The sequence below is a fragment of the Eretmochelys imbricata genome, chromosome 11 (assembly GCF_965152235.1).
Source record: "Eretmochelys imbricata isolate rEreImb1 chromosome 11, rEreImb1.hap1, whole genome shotgun sequence".
Lineage (NCBI taxonomy): Eukaryota > Metazoa > Chordata > Testudines > Cheloniidae > Eretmochelys > Eretmochelys imbricata.
In genome coordinates, this window is record NC_135582.1 from 36391443 (window position 1) to 36415413 (window position 23971).

The 23971-nt window shown below is 44.8% G+C and overlaps 1 protein-coding gene across 5 annotated transcripts in view; it reads left to right on the plus strand.

Moving 5' to 3' along the window:
- Window positions 1-23971, plus strand: part of LOC144272510 (sodium channel protein type 2 subunit alpha) — a 95834-nt gene that overhangs the window by 26827 nt on the left and 45036 nt on the right. For all 5 annotated transcript variants that reach the window (XM_077830647.1, XM_077830650.1, XM_077830646.1 and 2 more), the window contains exons 13-16: window positions 453-691; window positions 2208-2381; window positions 20836-21192; window positions 22206-22685. In XM_077830647.1, coding sequence (XP_077686773.1) covers window positions 453-691; window positions 2208-2381; window positions 20836-21192; window positions 22206-22685 — 1250 coding nt within the window. The remainder of the gene's footprint in view (window positions 1-452; window positions 692-2207; window positions 2382-20835; window positions 21193-22205; window positions 22686-23971) is intronic.

Consider the following 23971-nt stretch of genomic DNA (forward strand, 5'->3'; position numbering starts at 1 on the left):
GAGTTTTGTGCTCCTGGACCATAATTCAGTGTTAGGAGTCATCTGGCATTTTGTTTGGAACAAGAATATCAAATTATTAAGTCCCATGGGCAAGATGCAATTTGAACTATACTACTCTTCCACATACACCAGGATTCTGCTATGCTATCCTTTGAATTAAAGCTGTGTTTTGCTTCCTATTTAGATTCTGGTTTGTGAATGGCTATTTTATTAATTGAATAGTTAGGATTCTTTTAACACCAGTTTGAGAATTTATTGGTCCAAATTCCTCTTTTTAATTATTTAACTTTTGCTGTGGCTGGACATCAGTCTGGGTCGCAAGGGCTCTGTTTCATCATGCCATTTCTGTCACCTAAACATTAAGAAGAATGCTTAGGCCTTAAAACAAAACCCACTTGATACATATAATAAAGAGCTGTCTTTTTGAATTTGTTTTACACTTTTCCCTCTAGAACTTGAAGAATCCAGGCAGAAATGCCCACCATGCTGGTATAAATTTGCTAACACATGCTTGATCTGGGATTGCTGCACTCCATGGTTAAGAGTAAAACATATTGTAAATTTGATTGTGATGGATCCATTTGTCGATCTTGCTATTACTATCTGCATTGTTTTAAACACATTGTTTATGGCCATGGAGCATTATCCAATGACGGAACAGTTTAGTCACGTGCTTTCAGTAGGAAATCTGGTAAGTCTTTCATAATGTATTATGTGACATACAAATACATTTCTCTTGAAAAGAATTATTGAGTGTCCTTACACATCTTAGAAAGATATTTTGTACAGTCTATGATATGCTCATGGGCAGCTCTGTTTAACTATGCATGTTTAAGATACACTGTTTGTCTTTTCTTTCATGCGATGTTTGTAAGAGACCTCAAAAGCATGTCTCCAGTTTTGCCTATACAGACTGCTAATAAAAAAGTTTAATTAATTCCCCTTCAAAAAAATTCTCCTAGGTGTAGAACAAATAAGGAGCAGACACCAGAAGTCCTGTAAAATTATCTGATATTTTGAATGGCTCTCTGAATTGTCATTGATCTCATTTACAGAAAGGCATGCTCTCAGAAATGGTAATCAGAGTGACAGAATACAGAGGATCACTCTTGTCGATAAATTGCAATGTGGTTACAAAATACACACCCTATGCCTTATTTGTGAGGTACTTCCTTGTTCAATAGAACCCAGATTTGGGGTCAGAATGTGCCTGGGTGGGTGAGGAAGGGCAGAAGAAACTACCCCCATCTTGTACTCTCCTACACTAGAGGCAGACACAATTCAAAGGGACAGTTATGATCATCTCTGACCACCTATATAACACAGCCAGGGTATTTCAGCCAGTGATTCCTGCATCTAGTGCAATAACTTGTAGCTGAATTAGATCTTTTTGAAAGACAATCAGTCTTGATTTAAAGACCCCATAGGTAAGCTGTTTCACCATATTTCTAGTTTGAATTTTTCTACATTCACCTTCTAGCCGTTGGATCTTGTCACATATTTGTCTGCTTGGTTACAGAGCCCTTTACTATCAGATAATTATAGACCATGACTGAGTAGCAGTTGCAGTCCTTTTACTCTTCTAAGTATAGAAACTGCTTTCTGTTAACTCTTCCTGATGAGCTAGCAACCCCAAAGGATGGAACAGGAAGAGGGCCATGGTTCTGACCCCTGTGCACTGGGACAGCAATATGTACAGATGCACAGGGGAGAACATAGTCCAATCAAGAAGATGGTGCCGTGGGTTGATAGTGCCTTCTGGAGATCATTCGGGAGAAAGGTTGCTTCACACCATCCTCCATATAGTCTATGTCAAAATGGAAAAATCTGGTCTCAAATAAGTTTAGCCTTATCTCAAGAAATTGAGCAAAGATGGCATTTGAGAAGGAAGGAACAACTAGAATGGGTTCTTTGTCACAATCTCCATACATGCTTATTAGCAGTTTGAAGAGAAGACCTATTTCCCTTCTTTGCTCGTTCCCATTTAGCAATTAAATGTTGTGAGGCATATTTTAGCTACACTTCTGAATTTGATTGCTAAATCAGTGCACAGAAATATTTAGAATCTATGTAGATTTATCATAGAAAGCCCTTCTATTCTGGTAAGAGTCACCGGATACATATAACTTGTTAAAAATTGTCACTATTATTTTTATCTAAAATGTTCTTCAATATTATTTGTGTAACAGATTATCTTTTACCTTTAGGTCTTTACTGGCATCTTCACAGCAGAAATGTTTCTCAAGATAGTTGCCATGGATCCTTATTATTATTTCCAAGAAGGCTGGAATATTTTTGATGGTTTTATTGTGAGCCTTAGTTTAATGGAGCTTGGTCTTGCAAATGTGGAAGGATTATCTGTTCTCAGATCATTCAGATTGGTAAGTACACTAGTAAATGCAGGCTTTTACATTATATATTTACTTTATACACACAAGTATACTGCTTCATTTTTAATTTTCTCTTTGCATATTATAAAGCTGGTGTACATGAATTTTCTCCAAAGGGAGTATTCTACAGTGGATCCTCATTACCAAGTCAAAAGTTCATTGCCTAATTTTTTAAAGGCTGCTAAATTGCCTAGCGACTAGTTGCATGCATCTACTGTAGGTTGTGCATCTTCGTCACAATGCATTAGTAGTCTGACTTTCTTCTTTGAGTGATTGTCCACACAGATTCCACTCTTAGTGTGTGAGATTGGAATCTTTTTAATATCAGTGTTTGCTGGGGCTGCACATGTGCCCTGAGTGCCCTCTCACTCCCCAGAGCTGAAGGCATAAAGGGTGGGGCAGCCACAACCACATTCCATTCCTTCTTATCACCGATGCCTCCGAAATGGAACCTTATAGTATCTGTGAGACAGAACCCTGTAGTATCTGCATTCCTTGCTCTTAGTGTGTAGCTAGCTTAGTTCTCCTACAGTTTGTGAAGTTTATTGTTAGTTTTAGCTTAGTATTGGTAAGTTTTCTTTGCCAGTTGGTTTAGTTGTGTTCTGTATAAGAACATTTTTCCAGTAAAGACCCCCTATTCCTGGGTTCTCCTCCCCCATAGATTAGCCAAAATGAGGAAAAGAACAAATATAGTGGGCATAATTACTCCACAGAAAGTCATCAGCTCTGGCCATTTCATCCTCCTCCTCAGATTAGGCAGTTAATCTTCCATCCACTGCTTCAATGAATGAGCTAATGCAGGGGTGGCCAACCTGTGGCTCCGGAGCCACATGCGGCTCTTCAGAAGTTAACATGCAGCTCCTAGTACAGGCACCGACTCCGGGGCTAGAGCTACAGGCACCAACTTCCAATGTGCCGGGGGGTGCTCACTGCTCAACCCCTGGGTCTGCCACAGGCCCTGCCCCCCTCCACCCCTTCCCGCCCCCTCCCCTGAGCCTGCCGTGCCCTCACTACTCCCACCTCCTCCCCAGAGCCTCCTGCATGCTACAAAACAGCTGATCAGGAGGTGCGGGGAGGGAGGAGGAGGCACTGATCATCGGGGCTGCCAGTGGGTGGGAGGCTCTACGAGCAGTGTGAGGGGAGCTGATGCGGGGCTGCTGACGTATTACTGTGGCTCTCTGGCAATGTAAATTGGTAAATTTTGGCTCCTTCTCAGGCTCAGGTTGGCCACCCCTGAGTTAAAGGCTTTCCAGGACTTGTTAAAATAATGGCAGAGATGCTAGATTCTTCCTGGATGCCATCCAAAAGAAATAACATAAGCAGCTGGGTAGCCCGCAATGGAGTAACTAACCATATTCTTAGAATCATAGAATCATAGAATATCAGGGTTGGAAGGGACCTCAGGAGGTCATCTAGTCTAACCCCCTGCTCAAAGCAGGACCGATACCCGACTAAATCATCCCAGCCATGGCTTTGTCAAGCCTGACCTTAAAAACTTCTAGGGAAGGAGATTCCACGACCTCCCTAGGTAACGCATTCCAGTGTTTCACCACCCTCCTAGTGAAAAAGTTGTTCCTAATATCCAACCTAAACCTCCCCCACTGCAACTTGAGACCATTACTCCTCCTTCTGTCATCTGCTACCACTGAGAATAGTCTAGAGCCATCCTCTTTGGAACCCCCTTTCAGGTAGTTGAAAGCAGCTATCAAATCCCCCCCTCATTCTTCTCTTCTGAAGACTAAACATCCCCAGTTCCCTCAGCCTCTCCTCATAACTCATGTGTTCCAGTCCCCTAATCATTTTTGTTGCCCTCCGCTGGACTCTTTCCAATTTTTCCACATCCTTCTTGTAGTGTGGGGCCCAAAACTGGACACAGTACTCCAGATGAGGCCTCAACAATGTCAAATAGAGGGGAACGATCACGTCCCTCGATCTGGTGGCAATGCCCCTACTTATACATCCCAAAATGCCATTGGCCTTCTTGGCAACAAGGGCACACTGCTGACTCATATCCAGCTTCACGTCCACTGTAAGCCCTAGGTCCTTTTCTGCAGAACTGCTGCTGAGCCATTCGGTCCCTAGTCTGTAGCGGTGCATGGGATTCTTCTGTCCTAAGTGCAGGACTCTGCACTTGTCCTTGTTGAACCTCATCAGATTTCTTTTGGCCCAATCCTCCAATTTGTCTAGGTCCCTCTGTATCCTATCCCTACCCTCCAGCGTATCTACCACTTCTCCCAGTTTAGTGTCATCTGCAAACTTGCTGAGGGTGCAATCCACACCATCCTCCAGATCATTTATGAAGATATTGAACAAAACCGGCCCCAGGACCAACCCCTGGGGCACTCCACTTGATACTGGCTGCCAACTAGACATGGAGCCATTGATCACTACCCGTTGAGCCCGACACTCTAGCTAGCTTTCTATCCACCTTATAGTCCATTCATCCAGCCCATACTTCTTTAACTTGCTAGCAAGAATACTGTGGGAGACAGTGTCAAAAGCTTTGCTAAAGTCAAGGAACAACACGTCCACTGCTTTCCCTTCATCCACAGAGCCAGTTATATTGTCATAGAAGGCAATTAGATTAGTCAGGCATGACTTGCCCTCGGTGAATCCACCCTGACTGTTCCTGATGACTTTCCTCTCCTCTAAGTGCTTCAGAATTGATTCCTTGAGGACCTGCTCCATGATTTTTCCAGGGACTGAGGTGAGGCTGACTGTCCTGTAGTTCCCAGGATCCTCCTTCTTCCCTTTTTTAAAGATGGGCACTACATTAGCCTTTTTCCAGTCATCTGGGACCTCCCCCGATCGCCATGAGTTTTCAAAGATAATGGCCAATGGCTCTGCAATCACATCCGCCAACTCCTTTAGCACTCTCGGCTGCAACGCATCCGGCCCCATGGACTTGTGCTCGTCCAGCTTTTCTAAATAGTCCCAAACCACTTCTTTCTCCACAGAGGGCTGGTCACCTTCTCCCCATGCTGTGCTGCCCAGTGCAGTAGTCTGGGAGCTGACCTTGTTCGTGAAGACAGAGGCAAAAAAAGCATTGAGTACATTAGCTTTTTCCACATCCTCTGTCACTAGGTTGCCTCCCTCATTCAGTAAGGGGCCCACACTTTCCTTGACTTTCTTCTTGTTGCTAACATACCTTCTTGTTACTCTTAACATCTCTTGCTAGCTGCAACTCCAGGTGTGATTTGGCCTTCCTGATTTCACTCCTGCAAGCCCAAGCAATGTTTTTATACTCCCCCCGGTCATTTGTCCAATCTTCCATTTCTTGTAAGCTTCTTTTTTCTATTTAAGAGCAGCAAGGATTTCACTGTTAAGTCAAGCTGGTCGCCTGCCATATTTACTATTCTTTCTACACATTGGGATGGTTTGTCCCTGTAACCTCATACAGCCAGCTCTCCTGGACTCCTTTCCCCCTCATGTTATTCTCCCAGGGGATCTTGCCCATCAGTTCCCTGAGGGAGTCAAAGTCTGCTTTTCTGAAGTCCAGGGTTCTTAATAATGGACTACTCAAACCATCCACCTTGATCTGGAATACCCTCATCTCCTTAATCACAGTGACACTGAAAAGGGCAGACAGGAGATACCAGGCATCTGCTAAAGGGTTTGAATATTTCCATTAATACCCTCCCAGTATACTTGTAGTACATCCCTTGAGAGGTCAAAGCAGCAGGGAAGGTGTTAGACGCACTGGGGCCCAGGGCAGAAACTAAGGAGTGGACCCCCACCCTGTCTCACCTGTTCATACACTGGATTTCTGCAATGTTTCTAAAGCCAAAGCCCCGCTGCCAAGGGCTGAAGCCCAAGCCCCCCAGTGCCAGGCCCCTGTGACATGGGGCCCAAGGCAATTGCCCTGCTTCCTACCCCCTAACGCCAGCCTTGCAAAGCTGTAAGGCTAGACCAATCTACCCCTCAGAAGAAAAGACATGAAGGACTTAGATTTCTGTGGGTGGACCCCCTCAGATGAGGGTGTCAAATTTTCAGACACCTCTCTCTGCATATCAATTTCTGTTACAGGATAGACTTTCCAATTTAATGAACAGACTTCCGTGCCTAATCACAGAGGGTCAGCCCAGGGCACCGTGCTGGAAGTATCAGCATGGGAAGACCTCCACAAGTTAGAGGTTCGGGAGGACCCGGTGCTACTAAGGGCATCATCCTCTTCCTCCCCAGACGAGGCAGTAGCGGGTTCATCTGCCACATTTCTGGCTATGGACAATAGAACCCACCAAGAGCTACTCAGAAGGTTAGCACAAAATCTGGGCCTCCAGGCGGAGGAGATGTCAAAAGAAGTGGATCCCATGGTGGAGATCCTGACGCTCAGGGGTCCTTTAAGGGTGGCCTTACCCTTGAACAAGATCATCCAGAATATCACAAACTCCCACCTATGGCAAACTCCCACCTCCATTCCCCCCACGGCCAAGGGGTGGAAAGGAAGTACTTTGTACCGTCCAAGGGGTACAAATACCTATTCACGCACCCTCAGCCAGGCACGCTGGTTGTGGCAGTGGCAAACACAAAAGAAAGACCAGGGCAACAGGGTCCTACATCCAAATTTAACGAGACAAAAAAGCTGGACCCCTTCGGCCATAAGGTCCACCGGGGGGCTACATCTTCGGATTGCCAGTCAACAAGCAGTCCTCAGCCACTGTAATTTTAACTCTGGGAACACTTTGTCCAAGTTTAAGGAGTTACTCCCAGCTGACTCGCTCTGACTTTGGAGCCATCCTCGAGGAGGGCAAGGCTATTGCAAGGATCTCTTTGCAAGCTGCATTAGACTCAGCAGACTCGGTGACCCTAATGATGTCCACCGCTATAGCCATGCAAAGGAGATCTTGGCTGCAAGTTTTGGACCTTCCACATGAGGTCCAACAAACGATTCAGGACTTGCCCGTCGATGGGTTGGGTCTGTTTGCAGAGCAAATGGAGTCCAGGCTTCACAGTCTCAAAGACTCAAGAGCAATATTAAAATCCCTGGGGCTCCATATGCCAGCCCCACAAAGAAAGCATTTTAAGCCTCAGCTCCCGCCATGCTTCTACCCTCTCAGTTCAGACAAGATTATAGTAGGACGCGCGGTAGGAGTAATAGGCAAACGCCTCCACAGCCATCTTCCAACCAGGGCCAGAGCTCGGTGAGACAGTCTTCAGTTCCCAAACAAAACTTTTGAAGGTGCACCCAGGGGCGACACACCAGTCACAATCCTGGATCCTTCTCCCCGTTTTTGAATCGTCTACCCCATTTTTACCAGGCCTGGGCCCAGATCACCTCAGACCAGTGGGTCTTGCACACAGTAGAATTGGGATATTCTCTCCAATTCTGTTCCCTTCCTTCCTCCCACCCCCCTTTCCCATTCCTCTTCAGGGACCCTTCTCACAACCAACTTTTCATACAGGAAGTGCAAGTGCTCCTAGAAACCAGAGTGGTAGAGGAGGTCCCTCAGGAGTCCTGGAACAAGGGTTTCTATTCCCGATATTTCCTAATCCCAAAAGCCAAAGGTGGGTTACGAGCAGTTGTGGACCTGCAGAACCTCAACAAATTCATGAAAAAGCTGAAGTTCCGCATGATCTCTCTGGCTTTCATTATTCCCACCCTGGATCTGGGGGACTAGTACACCGCCTTCGACTTGAAGGATGCATACTTCCATGTGTCGATTATGCCATCCTACAGGTGGTTCCTCTGCTTCGTGGTCAACAACTCTCATTATCGGTTCACAGTTCTCCCGTTTGGGCTATCAGCGGCTGCTCGGGTGTTCACCAAAGCATGTCCATTGTTGCTGCCTTCCCAAGTACAAGTTTTCCCATACGTAGATGACTGGCTTGTCAAGGGCTGTACCAAAGCCCGGATGGAACATCATATGAACCTCATACAACAGACTTTCAAAGAGCTCGGACTAATACTGAATGTGCCTAAATCAGCTCTAACTCCTACGCAGAAAATAGAATTAATTGGAGCTCTCTTAGACTCAGGTCAAGCCAGCCTTCCTTCTGGAGTCCCGTTTTCTGAGTATGGGCACCATCACAGAGGACCTAAGGCAATACCCCACTACTACAGCCCAAGGTTGCATAAAGCTGCTCGGTCACATGGCCACTTGTACATATGTAGTACAGCATGCAAGACTTTGGCTTCGGCCTCTGCAGGCCTGGCTGGCCTCAGAGTACAGGCCATCCCGAGACAGCCTAGACAAGTTAGTTACACTTCCTCCTCCAGTTATCGAGTCCCTCCTGTGGTGGCTCAACCCACAAGCAGTGTACACAGCAGTGCCTTTCTCCAGGCCCCAACCCTCAATGTCTCTAGTCACGGATGTGTCGGCAGTGGGATCGGGGTGTGCTCAGGGCAGAGGTGCACTCAGAGTGCACTCAGGAGGACTCAGGGCCTCTGGTCCCAGGCATAACTTTCGCTGCACATCAACGTCTGGGAGCTAAGAGCAGTCCACTTTGCTTGTCAGACGTTCCAGGCCCATCTGGAGGGCAGATGTGTATAGGTTGGGGTGTCCAACCTGTGGCTCCGGAGCCACATGTGGCTCTTCATAAGTTAATATGTGGCTCCTTGCATAGGTGCTGACTCCAGAGCTAGAGCTACAGCTGCCAACTTTCCACTGCTCAACCCCAGGCACCGCCCCCACTCCACCCTTACCCCAAGGCCCCCACCCCTTCCTGCCCCCTCCCCGAGCCTGCTGCACTCTTGCTCCTCCCCCCTCTATTCCAGAGCCTCCTGTACACTGTGAAACAGCTGATCGCAGCAGGCAGGAGGCACGGGGAGGGAGGGGGAAGTGCTGATTGGCAGGGCTGCTGGCAGGCAGGAGGTCCTGGAGTTGGAGGTGGGGGAGCTGATGGGGGCTGCTGATGTATTACTGTGGCTCTTTGGCAATGTACATTGGTAAATTCTGGCTCCTTCTTAGGCTCGGGTTGGCCACCCCGGTATAGGTGTTGACCAACAACATGACAGTGATGCTCTATATAAACAGACAGCGCAGTGCTCGCGACTCTCCCCTGTGGTGGGAAGCCCTCAAGCTGTGGGATTTCTGCATAGCCCATTCAATACATCTAGAGGAATTGTACCTTCCAGGCTCCCAGAACGAATTGGCCAATCATTTCAGCAGGTCATTTCAAAATCACGAGTGGTCCCTCCGTCCGGATGTTGTGATCAACATCTTTCAACAGTGGAGGTTTCCCTAAATAAATTTGTTTGCAACAAAATATAACAGGAAGTGTCACCAGTTTTGCTCCTTCCTGAATCACAGCCCGGGCTCACTTGCAGATGCTATACTCCTCCCTTGGAAGGGCCATTTACTATACCAGGGGCAGGCAAACTTTTTGGCCTGAGGTCCGCATCGGGTTTCGAAAATTATATGGAGGGCCGGTTAGGGGAGGGGAGCGTGGCCCGGCCCCCACACCCCTGCTTCTCGCTCCCTGACAGCTCCCCCTGCCAGGACTCCTGCCCCATCCAACCCCCCCATTCCCTGATGGCCCCCTCAGGACCCCTGCCCCATCCAACCACCCCTTCTCTCTGTCCCCTGACCGCCCCCAGAACCCCTGCCTCTGGCTACCCCCCTGCCAACCCATCCAACCCCCCCTTTCCTTCCTTACTGCCCCCCAGGGACCCCTGTCCTATCCAACCACCCCTTCTCCCTGTCCCCTGACTGCCCCTGGAACCTCTGCCCCCCCGCCACCCCATCCAATCCCCCCGCTTCCTGACTGCCCCCCCAGGACCCCTGCCCCCATTCAACTCCTCTGTTCCCCGCCCCCTGACTGCCCCGACCCCTATCCACCCCCCCGACTACCCCCCGAACTCACCTGCCCTCTATCCAACACACCCTGCTCCCTGCCCCCTTACCGTGCAGCACAGAGCACAGGGTCAGGCCGGGCTCAGCAGCTGCACTGCCCCAGGAGCTTGCAGCCCGCTGCGCCGCCTGGAGCATTGCGTTGGCGGTGCAGTGAGCTGGGGCTGCAAGGGAAGGGGAACAGCGGGGGAGGGGCCAGGGGCGAGCCTCCCGGGCCGGGGGCTCAGGGACCGAGTACAAGGGTCCCACGGGCTGGATGTGGCCCATGGGCCGTAGTTTGCCCACCTCTGTTTTATACACATTCCTGCCCTTCCTGCTTGTATACAAGGTCCTGCTGAAGGTCAGAAGGGAGGGAGGGAGCATCAATTATATTAATAGCACCAGCAGGGCCACGCCAGCACTGGTTCACCACGCTTCTAGACTGTCAGTGGACATGCCGATAACCCTGCCCCTGTTCCCGGATTTGATCACACAGGACCATGACCACCTCCAGCATCCCAATCTGCAGTGGCATGGAAACTCTGTAGCTAAGCCCTTTGGAGCTCACATGCTCAGACCCTGTTAGAGAGGTCCTCCTTGGCAGCGGAAAGCCATCCACCAGGGCCACGTATCTGGCCAAGTGGAAAAGATTCTTCATTTGGGCATTACAAAATGACATACCACCCTTACAGTCATGAATTCCCTTTATCCTGGACTGTTCGCTGCATTTAAAACAGCAAGGTCTGTCAGTATGGTCAGTAAAGGTGCACCTGGCCACTATCTCAGCCTTCCAACCCAGTTCAATTGGTCACTCTGTTTTTGCAAACCCCATGGTGGGCCACTTCCTCAAAGGCATAGAAAGGCTGTACCCTCAAGGAAGACAGTCAATTCCCCGATGGGATCTCAACCTGGTGCTCTCTAAACCAGTGGTGGGCAAACTTTTTGGCCTGAGGGCCACATCAGGTATGCAAATTGTATGGCAAGCCATGAATGATCAAAAAATTAACAATTCATGTTCAAATAGTAACAGCATAAGTTTCTTTAAACATCAACATTATTAAAATAATTCTGTTGAACAATGCACTGCTAGAAAATTACATTACTGAGCTGTTTGTTGGTTTTACCACACAATTTTACTCCTGTCTGAACACAAATTTTATGTTAGCAAAAACTTTTCAATGTACTACGCTACATACTTCATGCAGAGATGAAATAACATCATTCCTGCAGCGTCCCTGAAGGGCCCCATTTTCAAAAGAGCTGCGATGGCAATGTGTTTTTTTAAATCAGAAAAGACACACTGCGCCAGGCCCACCCACCTCATCAAGCCCTCAACCCTGCTCCCCAGCTGGAGCGCCGGAGCAGGGCAAGTCCCCTGACCCTGCTCCCCAGCGGGAGCGCTGGGTGGGCAGAGCGGGGAAAGCCCCCAACCCCGCTCCCCAGCCAGAGCGCTGGGCAGGTGGAGTGGGGCTAGCCCCTGACCCCGCTCCTCGGCTGGAGCGCCAGAGTGGGGCAAGCCCCAGACCTCCCTCTCTGGTGGGAGCGCTGGGCAAGCAGAGAGGGGCAATGGAGCTGGAGGGCTGGATTAAAAAGTCTGAGAGGCTAGACGTGGCCCGCGGGCCATAGTTTGCCCACCCCTGCTCTAGACTGATGTGACCTCCTTTCGAGCCCTTAGCAATGTGCTCCCTCCTATACCTTTCCTGGAAAGTAGTGTTCTTGGTGGCTATAACTTCAGCCCGGAGGATCTCTGAGCTTAAGGCCTTAACTTCGGAGCCTCCATACACAGTATTCTATAAGGACAAGGTGCAGTTGCGACCACGTCCTGCCTTTCTCCCAAATGTAGTTTTGCAATTCCACATGAACCAGGACATTTTTCTCCCTATGTTCTTTCCTAAGCCTCACACTAGCAACAGGGGATGAATGCTTCACTCCCTGGATGTCAGACGATCATTAGCCTTCTACATTGAAAGAATGAAGTCATTCTGGAAATCAATGCAACTCTTCATTGCAGTTGAGGAGCAGATGAAGGGGCTTCCAGTCTTGTCCCAAAGGATCTCTTCTTGGATCACGTCCTGTATTCATGCGCGTTACAGCTTGGCAAAGATTCCTGCCTCTACGCTCATGGCACACTCCACAAGGGCACAGGAATCCTCAGCAACGTTCCTGGCACAAGGTCCTATTCAAGCCATCTGCAGGGCAGTGACGTGGTTGTCGATCCACACTTTTACGTCGCACTACGCCATTACACAGCAGGCCAGAGACGATGCAGCATTTGGCAGAGCGGTGCTACAATCAGCGATTCCATGAACTCCGACCCTGCCTCCTGAGTAAGGCTTGGGAGTCACCTATTTGGAATTGACATGAGCAAGCACTTGAAGAAGAAAAAACAGTTACCTAGCTCTCGTAACTGTTGTTCTTTGAGATGTGTTGCTTATGTCTATTTCAAGATCCGCCCACCTCCCCTCTGTCAGAATATCTGGCAAGAAGGAACTGAAGAGGCGGCGGGTTGATAGGGACCTATATACACCGCCATAAAGGCACAACTTCAGGGGGTTCCACAGCCGATCGAACGGGTATTGCTAGGGGAAAAATCTTCCAACGACTGTGCATGCAGCACGCACGTTCCTACTTGGAATGGACATGAGCAACACATCTTGAAGAACAACAGTTACAAGAGGTAGGTAACGTTTTTTTCAGATAGCCTCAGACCAGTGGGTCCTTGAGATCATCAGAAAGGTGTATCATGTCCAGTTTCAAGCTGTTCCAATCCCTTTTCCACCCTCCCCATCCCTCTTCAGGGATTCTTCTCACAAAAGACTATTGAGGCAAGATGTGGATTCCCTCATTCAACTGGGAGTGGTAGAGGAAGTACTCCCAGAATACAGGGGCAGGGGATTTTATTCTCACTACTTCCTAATCCCAAAGAAGAAAGGGGGTTGGAGACCTATCGTCGGTCTTCATTGCCTCAACACCTTCATCTATTACTTCAAATTCCATATGGTTACACTTGCCTCTGTACTCTCCCCTTGGATCCTATGGACTGATTCGTGGCTCTCAACTTTCAAGAGGCCTCACATCTCAATACAACCAGCTCGCAGGAAGTACCTACGGTTCCTTCAGCATCTTCATGGAACCAGGAATGTTCACCAAAGTTCTAGCTCTAGTGGCCATCTGTAGATAAGACAAGGAATCTGTGTGTATCTCTACTTAGACATATTGTAGGGGGGAAATTTACCCAGCAAGTGACCGACTCACTTTAAAGGACACAAGACCTCTTTGCCATACTGGCATTCAGGATTAACAGAGAAAAAACAATGCTGATCCCAACTCAGAGCTTAGCATTTATCAGGGCACAGTTAGACCCCACGTCTGTGAAAGGTTGCAGACTGAGATCAACTTTATGCCAACCCTAGAGTTATCCCAGCACACCAGCAGGACTGCTGCAGACTCTTGGGGCACATGTTTGCATGCACATATGTCATATAACATACCAGACTTCATTTGCAGTCCTTTCAAGGGATGTTGAGATTATTATGTCTGCCAAACAGGTACAGCACAGATTGAGTGGCCATAATCCCTTGAGAAATCCTCTCCTCATTAGAGTTGTGTAGGGCTCCAACCCAGGTAAGCAGTGGACTACCTTTTTTCCTGGCCTCTACCAACAATGACGCTTCTAAAGGACTTTTCAATTTATGGGTGAGGAGCACATCTCAACCACTTAAAGGTCCAAGGGAAGGGGTCTCCAAAGTAGGCCACCCTACACATCAATGTTCTGGAGCTCAGTGCTGTCCAGCTAGTGTGCAAGTGTTCCTCCCCCATCATACTAAGATGTGTGAACTTGAGTGCCTCATATTAAATGAGGATATTGATATAATGGCATCACAGAAGCTTGGTGGAATGAGGATAATCAATGGGACACAGTAATACCAGAGTACAAAATATATTGGAAGGACAGAATAGGTTGTACTGGTGGGGGAGTGTAACTACATGTGAAAGAAAGTATAGGGTCCAATGAAATAAAAAGCTTAAATGAGTCAAACTGTACCATAGAATCTCTATGGATAGCAATTCCTTGCTTGAATAATAAAAATATAGCAGTAGGGATATACTACCAACCACCTGACCAGGATGATGATAGTGACTGTGAAATGCTCAGGGACATTAGAAAGGCTATAAAAATAAAAAGCTCAATAATAATGGGGGATTTCAACGATCCCCGTATTGACTGGGTACATGTCACCTCATGACAGGATGCAGAGATAAGTTTCTTGACACCTTAAATGACCATTTCTTGGAGCAGCTAGTCCTGGAACCGACAAGAGGAGAGCCAATACTTGATTTAGTCCTAAGTAGAGCACAGGATCTGGTCCAATAGGGGAATATAGCTGAACCTCTTGGCAATAGTGACCATAACATAATACAATTTAACATACTTATGGCGGGGGAGGAGGGACACCAAAGCAGCCCATTTGTTCCAAAACCTCCTCTACAGACACCTCAATCTCAGACAGTTTTCCAGATTTGTCACCTAAAATCTGTAGCATTTAATTCAAAAAGGGGGAACGACACAAAAATGAGGAAGTTAGTTAAACAGAAATTAAAAGGTATAGTGCCAAAATGAAATCCCAGCAAGCTGCATGATAACATTTTAAAGACACATAATAGAGGCTCAATGTAAATGTATACCCCAAATTAAAAAATCATAGGAAGAGGACCAAAAAAGTGCCACAGTTGCTAACCAACAAAGTAAAAGAAGCAGTGAGGGGCAAAAAGACGTCATTTAAAAAGTGGAAGTTAAATCCTATTGAGGAAAATAGAAATGAGCATAAATTCTGGCAAGTGAAGTGTAAAAGTATAATTAGGAAGGCCAAAAAAGAATGTGAAGTACAGCTAGCCAAAGACTCAAAAAGTAACAGCAAAAGAATTTTTAAGTACATCACAAGTAGGAACACTGCTAAACAACTGGTGGGGCCACTGGATGATCGAGATTCTAAAGGAGCATTCAAGGGAGATAAGACCATTGCAGAGAAGCTAAATGAATTCTTTGCAGAAGCTGTGAGGGAGATTCCTACATCTGAGCCATTCTTTTTAGGTGACAAATCTGGAAAACTGTCTCAGATTGAGGTGTCAGTAGAGGAGGTTTTGGAACAAATTGATAAATTAAACAGTAGTAAGTAACCAGGACCACATGATATTCACCCAAGATTCCAAAGGAATTCAAATGTGAAATTGCAGAACTAACTGTGGTATGTAACCTATCATTTAAATCATTTAAATCAGCTTCTATACCAGATGACTGGTGGATAGCTAATGTGACGCCAATTTTTAAAAAGGCTCCAGAGGTGATCCCAGAAATTACAAGCTGGTAAGTCTAACTTCAGTACCAGGCAAATTGGTTGAAACTATAGTGAAGAACAGAATTATCAGACACATAGATGAACATGATTTGTTGTGGAAGAGTCAACATGGTTTTTGTAAAGGGAAGTCATGCCTTACCAATCTACTTGAATTCTTTGAGGGAATAAACAAGCATGTGGACAAGGGTGATTCAGTGAATATAGTGTACTTGGACTTTTAGAAAGCCTTTGACAAGGTCCCTCACCAAAGGCGCCTAAGCAAAGTAAGCGGTCATGGGATAAGAGGGAAGGTTCTCTCATGGATTGGTAACTGTTTAAAAGATAGGAAACAAAGGGTAGAAATAAATGGTAAATTTTCAGAATGGAGAGAGGTAAATAGTGGTGTCCCCCAGGAGTCTGTACTAGGACCAGTACTGTTCAACATATTCATAAATGATCTGGAAAAAGGGGTAAACAGTGAGGTAGCAAAATTTGCAGAGGATACAAAACTACTCAAGATAGTTACGTCCAAAGCAGACTGTGAAGAGTTACAAAGGGACCTCACAAAACTGGGTGACTGGGCACCAAAATGGCAGATGAAATTCAATGTTGATAAATGCAAAATAATGCACATTGGATAACACAATCCCAACTATACAGATAAAAATGATGGGGGTCTAAATTAGCTGTTATCACTCAAGAAAGATCTTGGAGTCTTTGTGGCTATTTCTCTGAAAACATCTATCAATGTGCAGCAGTAGTCAAAAAAGCTAACAATGTTGGGAATCATTAAGAAAGGGACAGATAATAAGACAGAAAATATCACATTTCCTCTATATAAATCCATGGTGTGCCCACATCTTGAATATTGCATGCAGATCTGGTTGCCCCATCTCAAAAAAGATATATTGGAATTGGAAAAGGTACAGAAAAGTAATGGTACAGAACAGCTTCCATATGAGGAGAGATTAATAAGATAGGAACTTTTCAGCTTGGAAAAAAGATGACTAAGCGGGGATATGATAGAGGTCTATAAAATCATGACTGGTGTGGAAAACGTAAATAAGGAAGTGTTATTTACTCCTCATAACACAAGAACTAGGGGTCACCAAATGAAATTAGGGTTTAAAAATTAATAGGCAACAGGTTTAAAACAAACAAAAGGAAGTATTTCTTAACACAACACATAGTCAATCTGTGGTACTCTTTGCCAGAGGATATTGTGAAGGCCAAGACTATTAACAGGGTTCACAAAAGAACTAGATAAGTTCATGCAGGACAGGTCCATCTCAGACTTCATTGCACCGTGACCACCTTCTGACAACCAAAATTACTACATGACCCCAGGAGGAGGGAATCAAAGCCTGAGCCCACCCAACCTCCACCACCACCCAAGGGCTTCAGCCCCAAGCAGGGGGCTTGTAACCTGAGCCCTGCTGTCCAGGGCTGAACCCCTCGGGCTTCAGCTTTGGCCCCAGGCGGTGGGGCTCAGACTTCAGCTTTCACCCCAGGCCCCAGCAAGTCTAAGCCAGCCCTGACTACCCCATTAAAATGGCGTTGGGACCAACTTTGGCGTCCCGACCCACAGTTTGAGAACCACTGATCCATGTAAGAACCACATTGCTGTTGTTGTGAGGAAAAGGTTATTCTTTTAGCTACAGAAATCTTTCTGTTCAGGGTAAGTTCTTCTTTCCACAATGCCTGGGAAATAGTTCTTTCATAATTTTGTTTCCATCTTTAGCACTAGTTGGCATGTAAGGCATCTGGGCACTAATTATGGAGTAGGATTCAAAGTTCCCTCTACACAGTCTCTAGTGGCATTGTGGGGAAAAGTGTATGAGCCTCATCTGAGGAAGATTTGTGAAACACGTTTCCATTGGTACTAGGAAGGTATTGTTGGGTTGGTTCCCAAATAATTCCTTAAATTACAAAGATCTTGCTCTGTATGGGGGAAACTTCTACGTCTGCCTGTTATTCTGCTCTAATAATAATTAAAACTCTGCTTACCCTTTCCTTCCCTCTGTGATTCACTTCTTGCTACATCCCGTTAGTGATGAATGAGGAGAGAAGATGTGCAGGAGAATGAGAAATTTCGTACCTGATCATTTTCTTTCTGCTAGTAGCGTCTCTCCTCATTCAGCCCACCTTGGTAGTCTGGTAAATTACTGGAATACAATTTATTGCAATTGAAATTTGCCTCTGAATCAAGAATTGGATGTATAATTACCTTAATGTTCTTTATATAGTCTATCAAGTTGTGTCTTAATGCTAATAATCAGTTGCTAGAGTTCTATTTAGAAGAACTCTTCTGGTGGCCTCAGTTAAATAGCCTCCATCAACAACATTGAACTGCCTCCATATTCCACAGGAGGGAGGTATTATCCATTAGTGATAAATGAGGAGAGACGCAGCTAACAGAAACAAAATGATGGAGTAAGAAATTTCTCATTCACTTCACCAGTGAAAATAGTCTGGTTAGTTTAATTTTTGTTTCTACTTAGTTTCATATCCATATTGATCTTCGTACAATAACACAATGCTATACTGTTTGGATTGCAAACACTTCAGGAAAATGCTTCAGTCCCATCAAAAACTAGTTTTAACTTTTTTTTTTAATCATGAAAATATTTATATTAATAGTGAGCCAAATCCTGACTTTTTTACTTAGGTAAAACTAATTGTATTCAATGGCAGTAAAGAAGGAATAGGGACTTAGGGCTTTGGGCTATTAAGTTTTGCAAAACCATTTTATTCTAAAATTAATACATTATACATCTGGGGCTTAACCTACCTTACGGTGTTTCTTGAACAAAATCGTTCCTGGAAAAAAACAGACTAACAGTGATTGTCTTTGAGCTGATCCCATTAGGTGCTGATCACCCTCAATGAGAGAATTTGGGGAGCTCAGATCTTGCTCTGTAAATAGGTCGCCAAAGTAAATTACTTTGGCAACTTTAGTTAGAATGTTGTCAGGTAGGAAATATAATGTAATGAACATCCTTCCTTGTGTATAGCATCTTTCATGATGAATATTTGCATGCTGCCATTATTACCAGTGAAATCGGGGATACTATGAATCTTCTTAAGAAGGTTCAATAAATTTAGCTCAAAGAAGCTGAGTTGGTCAGTATTTAACTTGTGCATTGCTGCCAACTCTCATGATTATATCACAAATCTCATAGAACTTAATGTTTTTCTTGAAACTCCAGCTCATGGAATCAAGTGATAATGGAAGAATTTTAGCTTTTATTTAAATAAGTAAAAGTAAGTTTCTGGCTCTCAATGTTGTGGAGAAAAGCTTGAAAATATGAACTGAATGTATCCTAACAGCTCAGAAAGCAGAAAACAAATAAAAACAATCCATCATTTTTTAAAAAATCCAATTATTGTAAAGCCAATCTCATGTTTTTTAAGCAGATTAATAATTTCTGAATGCTTCAGGTTGGCAATACTGTTTTTGGTCCCACTAGAAATGTATGAACCAATTCAAATGAAATAACAAATACCATTAGCCCAATTCCTGAAATAATCCCAACCAGAACTTCTCTGAGGTTTGATTTAAAAAAACCAAACAAGTGTTTTTTAAATTTGTATGCATTTGCTCCTCTGCATTTCAGCCAAAAGAGAAAATACCAAAATACACCCTTGGTTGCAGGCCTGGTTGAAACCAAAAAGGAATTTCATGCAGTTGGAATAAACATTGTAACTATCATCCTTCTTTGAAGGAAACCTTCCAAACTTGTGAGGTCCAGCCAGACCTAACCATCCTGAAAAACAACTGCAGGAGCAGCAGTGATGCATTCTAACAGCAATTGCATCTAGTACTCTTCCGCCAGGATGATCTCTGTTACAGGAGGAAGTGAACTTGGGGAAATAAAAGAGACAAAATCTTTCTCTCAGCTGGATTTAATGATACAGGGTAAAATTTTCAAAAGTGCCTAAGTCCCATTTTCAAAAGTGATTTAGGCACTTACGAGCCCTAGTCCCATTGATTTGCTATGAAATTTAGATCTTAAGTGTCTAAATCACTTTTGAAAGTGAGATTTAGGATCCTAAGTCACTTGGGTGCTTTTGAAAATTTTACCAACACTCCTCTTATAACAGAGGTGGGAAAACTATGGCCTATGGGCCACATCTGGCCCGCGGTACCGTCCTGCTCAGCCCCTGAGCTCCCGGCCGGGGAGGCTAGCCCCCGGCCCCTCCCCTGTTGTCCCCCTCTCCCGCAGCCTTACCTCATGTTGCCATGCCGCCAGCGCTCTGGACGGCGCAGCTGTCTCCAGCCACTCTGAGCAGCATGGTAAGGAGGCGCGGGGTGGGGGGTTGGATAAGGGGCAGGGGATCCCGGGGGTTGGATGGGGGGGCAGTTAGGGAATGGGGGGGTTGGATAGACGTGGGAGTCTGGGGAGGGGCGCTTGTCAGGGGGCAGGGGTGTGCATAGGGGTTGGGGCAGTCAGGGAGCAGGTGGGGTACCGGGGGAGGTGGTTAGGGGCAGGGGTCCTGGAAGGGGGAAGTTAGTGGACAAGGAGCGGGGAGGGGGGGTTGGATGGGTTGGGGGTTCTGAGGGGGGCAGTCAGGGGGCAGATGGGGGCAGGGGCCAGGCTGTTTGGGGAGGCACAGCCTTCGTTACCCGGCCCTCCATATAGTTTCGCAACCCCGATGTGACCCTTGGGCCAAAAAGTTTGCCCACTGCTGTCTTGTAACATCTGGGTGCTTCTCCCCAGATGACAAATCCCCTTCCTATATATATGCTGTTAGTGAATATTCTCTTTCTTGAACTGAAAGCAGAATATATTTTTATATTATGAATTTTTTAAAGGACATAGGGCCCAAGTCATCCCTGAGATAATTCCACTGATTTCAGTGATTTATCCCAGGGATGAATTTGGCCCATTGTCTTTTTGGTTCTATGTAGCTTGTTAGCAACTAGTCATCTGCACTTTGTCTAGGGAAGCTATATCCTTGAGAAAATCAGTGGACACGGCGAGCATGTTCATTATAGTGCTACTGATCCCAACAGAGTGGTTCTTTTTTTATGTAGTTACACAAAATGGCACAGTCTGATGTTCTGTGGCATTTGGGTGTAACTGAAGCCTGCTACATTTTTTTGGCTGTTAGGGACTTGAATTAGGACTTCAGTCTGTATGTGCCTTATTGTAGAAACCTGCTAAGCCTTTATGGCCAGCATCTATGAAAACATAAACGTGGTGACTAAAGGTTGTAACAATTAAATGAGACATTTTACAGCTATGGGATTTTGGTAACTGAAAATCTGAAATGCACTGATAATGTCATTATAATTAGCAGCATGAATAACAACGCTCCTTTGCTCTTGTTTTTCAGCTTCGAGTTTTCAAGTTGGCAAAATCTTGGCCAACACTGAATATGCTGATAAAGATTATTGGTAATTCAGTGGGGGCTTTGGGAAATTTGACATTGGTGCTGGCCATCATTGTCTTCATTTTCGCTGTGGTTGGCATGCAGCTGTTTGGTAAAAGCTACAAGGAATGTGTCTGCAAGATCTCCAATGACTGTGAACTTCCACGTTGGCACATGCATGACTTCTTCCACTCTTTCTTGATTGTATTCCGAGTACTATGTGGAGAATGGATAGAGACTATGTGGGATTGTATGGAGGTTGCGGGGCAAGCCATGTGCCTTATTGTTTTCATGATGGTCATGGTGATTGGAAACCTAGTGGTATGTACCTTATTTATTTTGCAACAAATGATACCTTATCTGATAAAATATGCTTTTAATTTTAACTGAGGTGAACTAACGGGAGTTAAGGGCCAACTTTTTAAAATTTAAACTATCCAAATTCATCTACTATTTTAATCAAAATAAGACATGTTAATATCATAATTCAACATGGAATGTGAATTGATGGCTTTGTGAACACTGTTTCACACATTTCTTATTGATTTATATATAGCAGCCTATACTAGGAATACTCCGTCTGTACGGTATGTTTAGTGTACGTGTATGTCAGGACAGCTGGGTGACTGGCTGTAGCTTGAGCAGGAGCACGAGCTGGAGCAGTCTGTCATTACATCAGGTAGCAGGGAGCATCCCCAACAAGGTAGTGACACTGAGCAGACTGGAGTTGCTACTTTCATTAGAATCCTATATACCTGCCGTGAGGTCACCTGGTTAGACACTTGTTTGTGGATTGGCTAGACCATTAGGGCATGTAAGTAATTATCACAAATGACTCAGGCTCTGAGCACTCAGAACACACAGGCTCAGGGATAACTCTTCAGGCTCAGAACTCTCAACACAATGCATTACGCTGTATCAGTATTTATTTCTGAAGCATTTACTGAATATTATTTTTCTGATTGTCATATTTACTTAAATAGTAAAGGTCAACAGTTTGCAAAGTATTCAGCCTAAGAAGCTGGGTAGATGTATGGTGGAGGAGGGGAGGAAGAAATTATCCCATCCCCATGTTGCAGAATGACTGCAGAACTGCCTCCTAATGGATGGAGTAGCCTCTGTGAGTCCTATATAGCTCCCCTTCAGGGCAGAGGGTGGGTCTACTGCCACCCCTCTCTCAGCCTCTCTACACTAGGAATAATGGCCTTTAGGTAGTTTGATATTACTGCTAATCGTGAAGTAAAAGTGATGTAATTAAACATGCCATAAAGTAATTACTGTCATCACTTAAATAATAAGACATCCAACTGTGTTTTCTCCTTATTGTCTTTTAGGTGCTCAATCTCTTTCTGGCTTTACTGCTGAGCTCATTTAGTTCAGACAACCTTGCGGCTACAGATGATGATAATGAAATGAACAATCTCCAAATTGCAGTGGCAAGGATTCAGAAGGGAATAGATTATGTGAAAAGAAAAGCACGTGAATTCATCCAAAAAGCCTTTGTTAGAAAGCAGAAAGCTTTAGATGAAATCAAGCCTCTTGAAGATCTAAACAACAAAAAAGACAGCTGCATTTCCAACCATACTGTCATAGAAATAGGTAAAGACCTTAACTATCTTAAAGATGGGAATGGAACTACCAGTGGCGTAGGCAGCAGCGTGGAAAAATATGTCGTCGATGAAAGTGATTATATGTCATTCATAAACAATCCAAGCCTCACTGTGACAGTACCAATTGCTGTTGGGGAATCAGATTTTGAAAATTTAAATACAGAAGAGTTTAGCAGCGAGTCAGATCTAGAGGAAAGCAAAGAGGTAGGACTATTTTTATATTTATCAAGATGAGTTGTGATTTTATATTCCATTTTAGCATTGATTTATCTAAGTTTGATTCCTTTATAGTACCATATACAACCTTGTAATAGTATATAAGAAACTTGATGGAAGGTTGCAAGTTTCAAATGTGAAAGATGTAGAATATTCTATTTATTGTGACAATAAAGACACTTTGGACACTTTTTGAAAATTAAGATTAATTTCTATTTTTCATTTTTATTTTATCAAGACAATTCAATAATTGCAAAAGGTGGCAATTTTCTAGCCCACAAAATTGAAGTCCTCAATTTATGCGTAGAACCAGTATAGAACATGCAACAGTTATGCAAATTTCCCCACACTTGCCCCACCAGTGCCTCAGTATTTCAACTGGATTCTGGAGGGTCTACTTATAGAAATAACAATCTCCATTCCTGTTCAATCATTGACCTCTTTGAGACTGTCAAAAAGAGTGCCAATGATGACTGTGGCTTTTTTCAGAATATAGCACTTGGATTCTGTACTATGACCATCGACCCATTTCATGAACACCACTGAAGTGCCATCAGATGGTAACAATCACCAGTTAGGGCTAGATCTAAACCAGTGACCTAGAGGTAACAAAGTCTGGAAGCTTTTTATCCCACATCAGTCAGCTTCACACAGCCACCCATCTTTATCGTGCAAATGTTGAGGCATTTGAATCCAATAACTTTCCCTGCCACAGATTAAAATTTAAGTCACAAGTGTCCATGTATGAGCCTCTCATTCCTGAGTCTGAGGGTATGTGTAATATTTAATAGCTCACCCTGAGTTCCTTTTTCCCACTGGCTGTGTCAAATCTGGAGCCACTTTTTCCAGTTTCTCTAGAGAAGTTCCTTTACTGTCACATTTTACAAATATATTTTTGTTTAAAAATTGTTAAGAAGAGTGCTTAGTTTGTACTTTATTGTTGAAATTGTGGCTCAATATAGAGCAGAGCAGGAAAAGTGGTTTAATATAGACCTCGAACATTGTAAGGTTTATTATTATCCCTCTAAGCGTCCTACATGTCCTAAGTACAAACATAGGACATTTATCTGTTGAACTATTCTATTCCATTCTAATCTGCGCTAAAGAAGAAAAAGAAACATTCCCCCTCAAGCACCTTCTAAGAGGTCTGGTTGGTGCATCATTCCATGACGATCTATTTCAGAGCTTTCACTGCTTCCAGAGGATCAGCCAAGTTTACTACTAAGCTTATCAAAGTCTTTCTAACACTGAGAGACTCAGTAATGGTCACATGA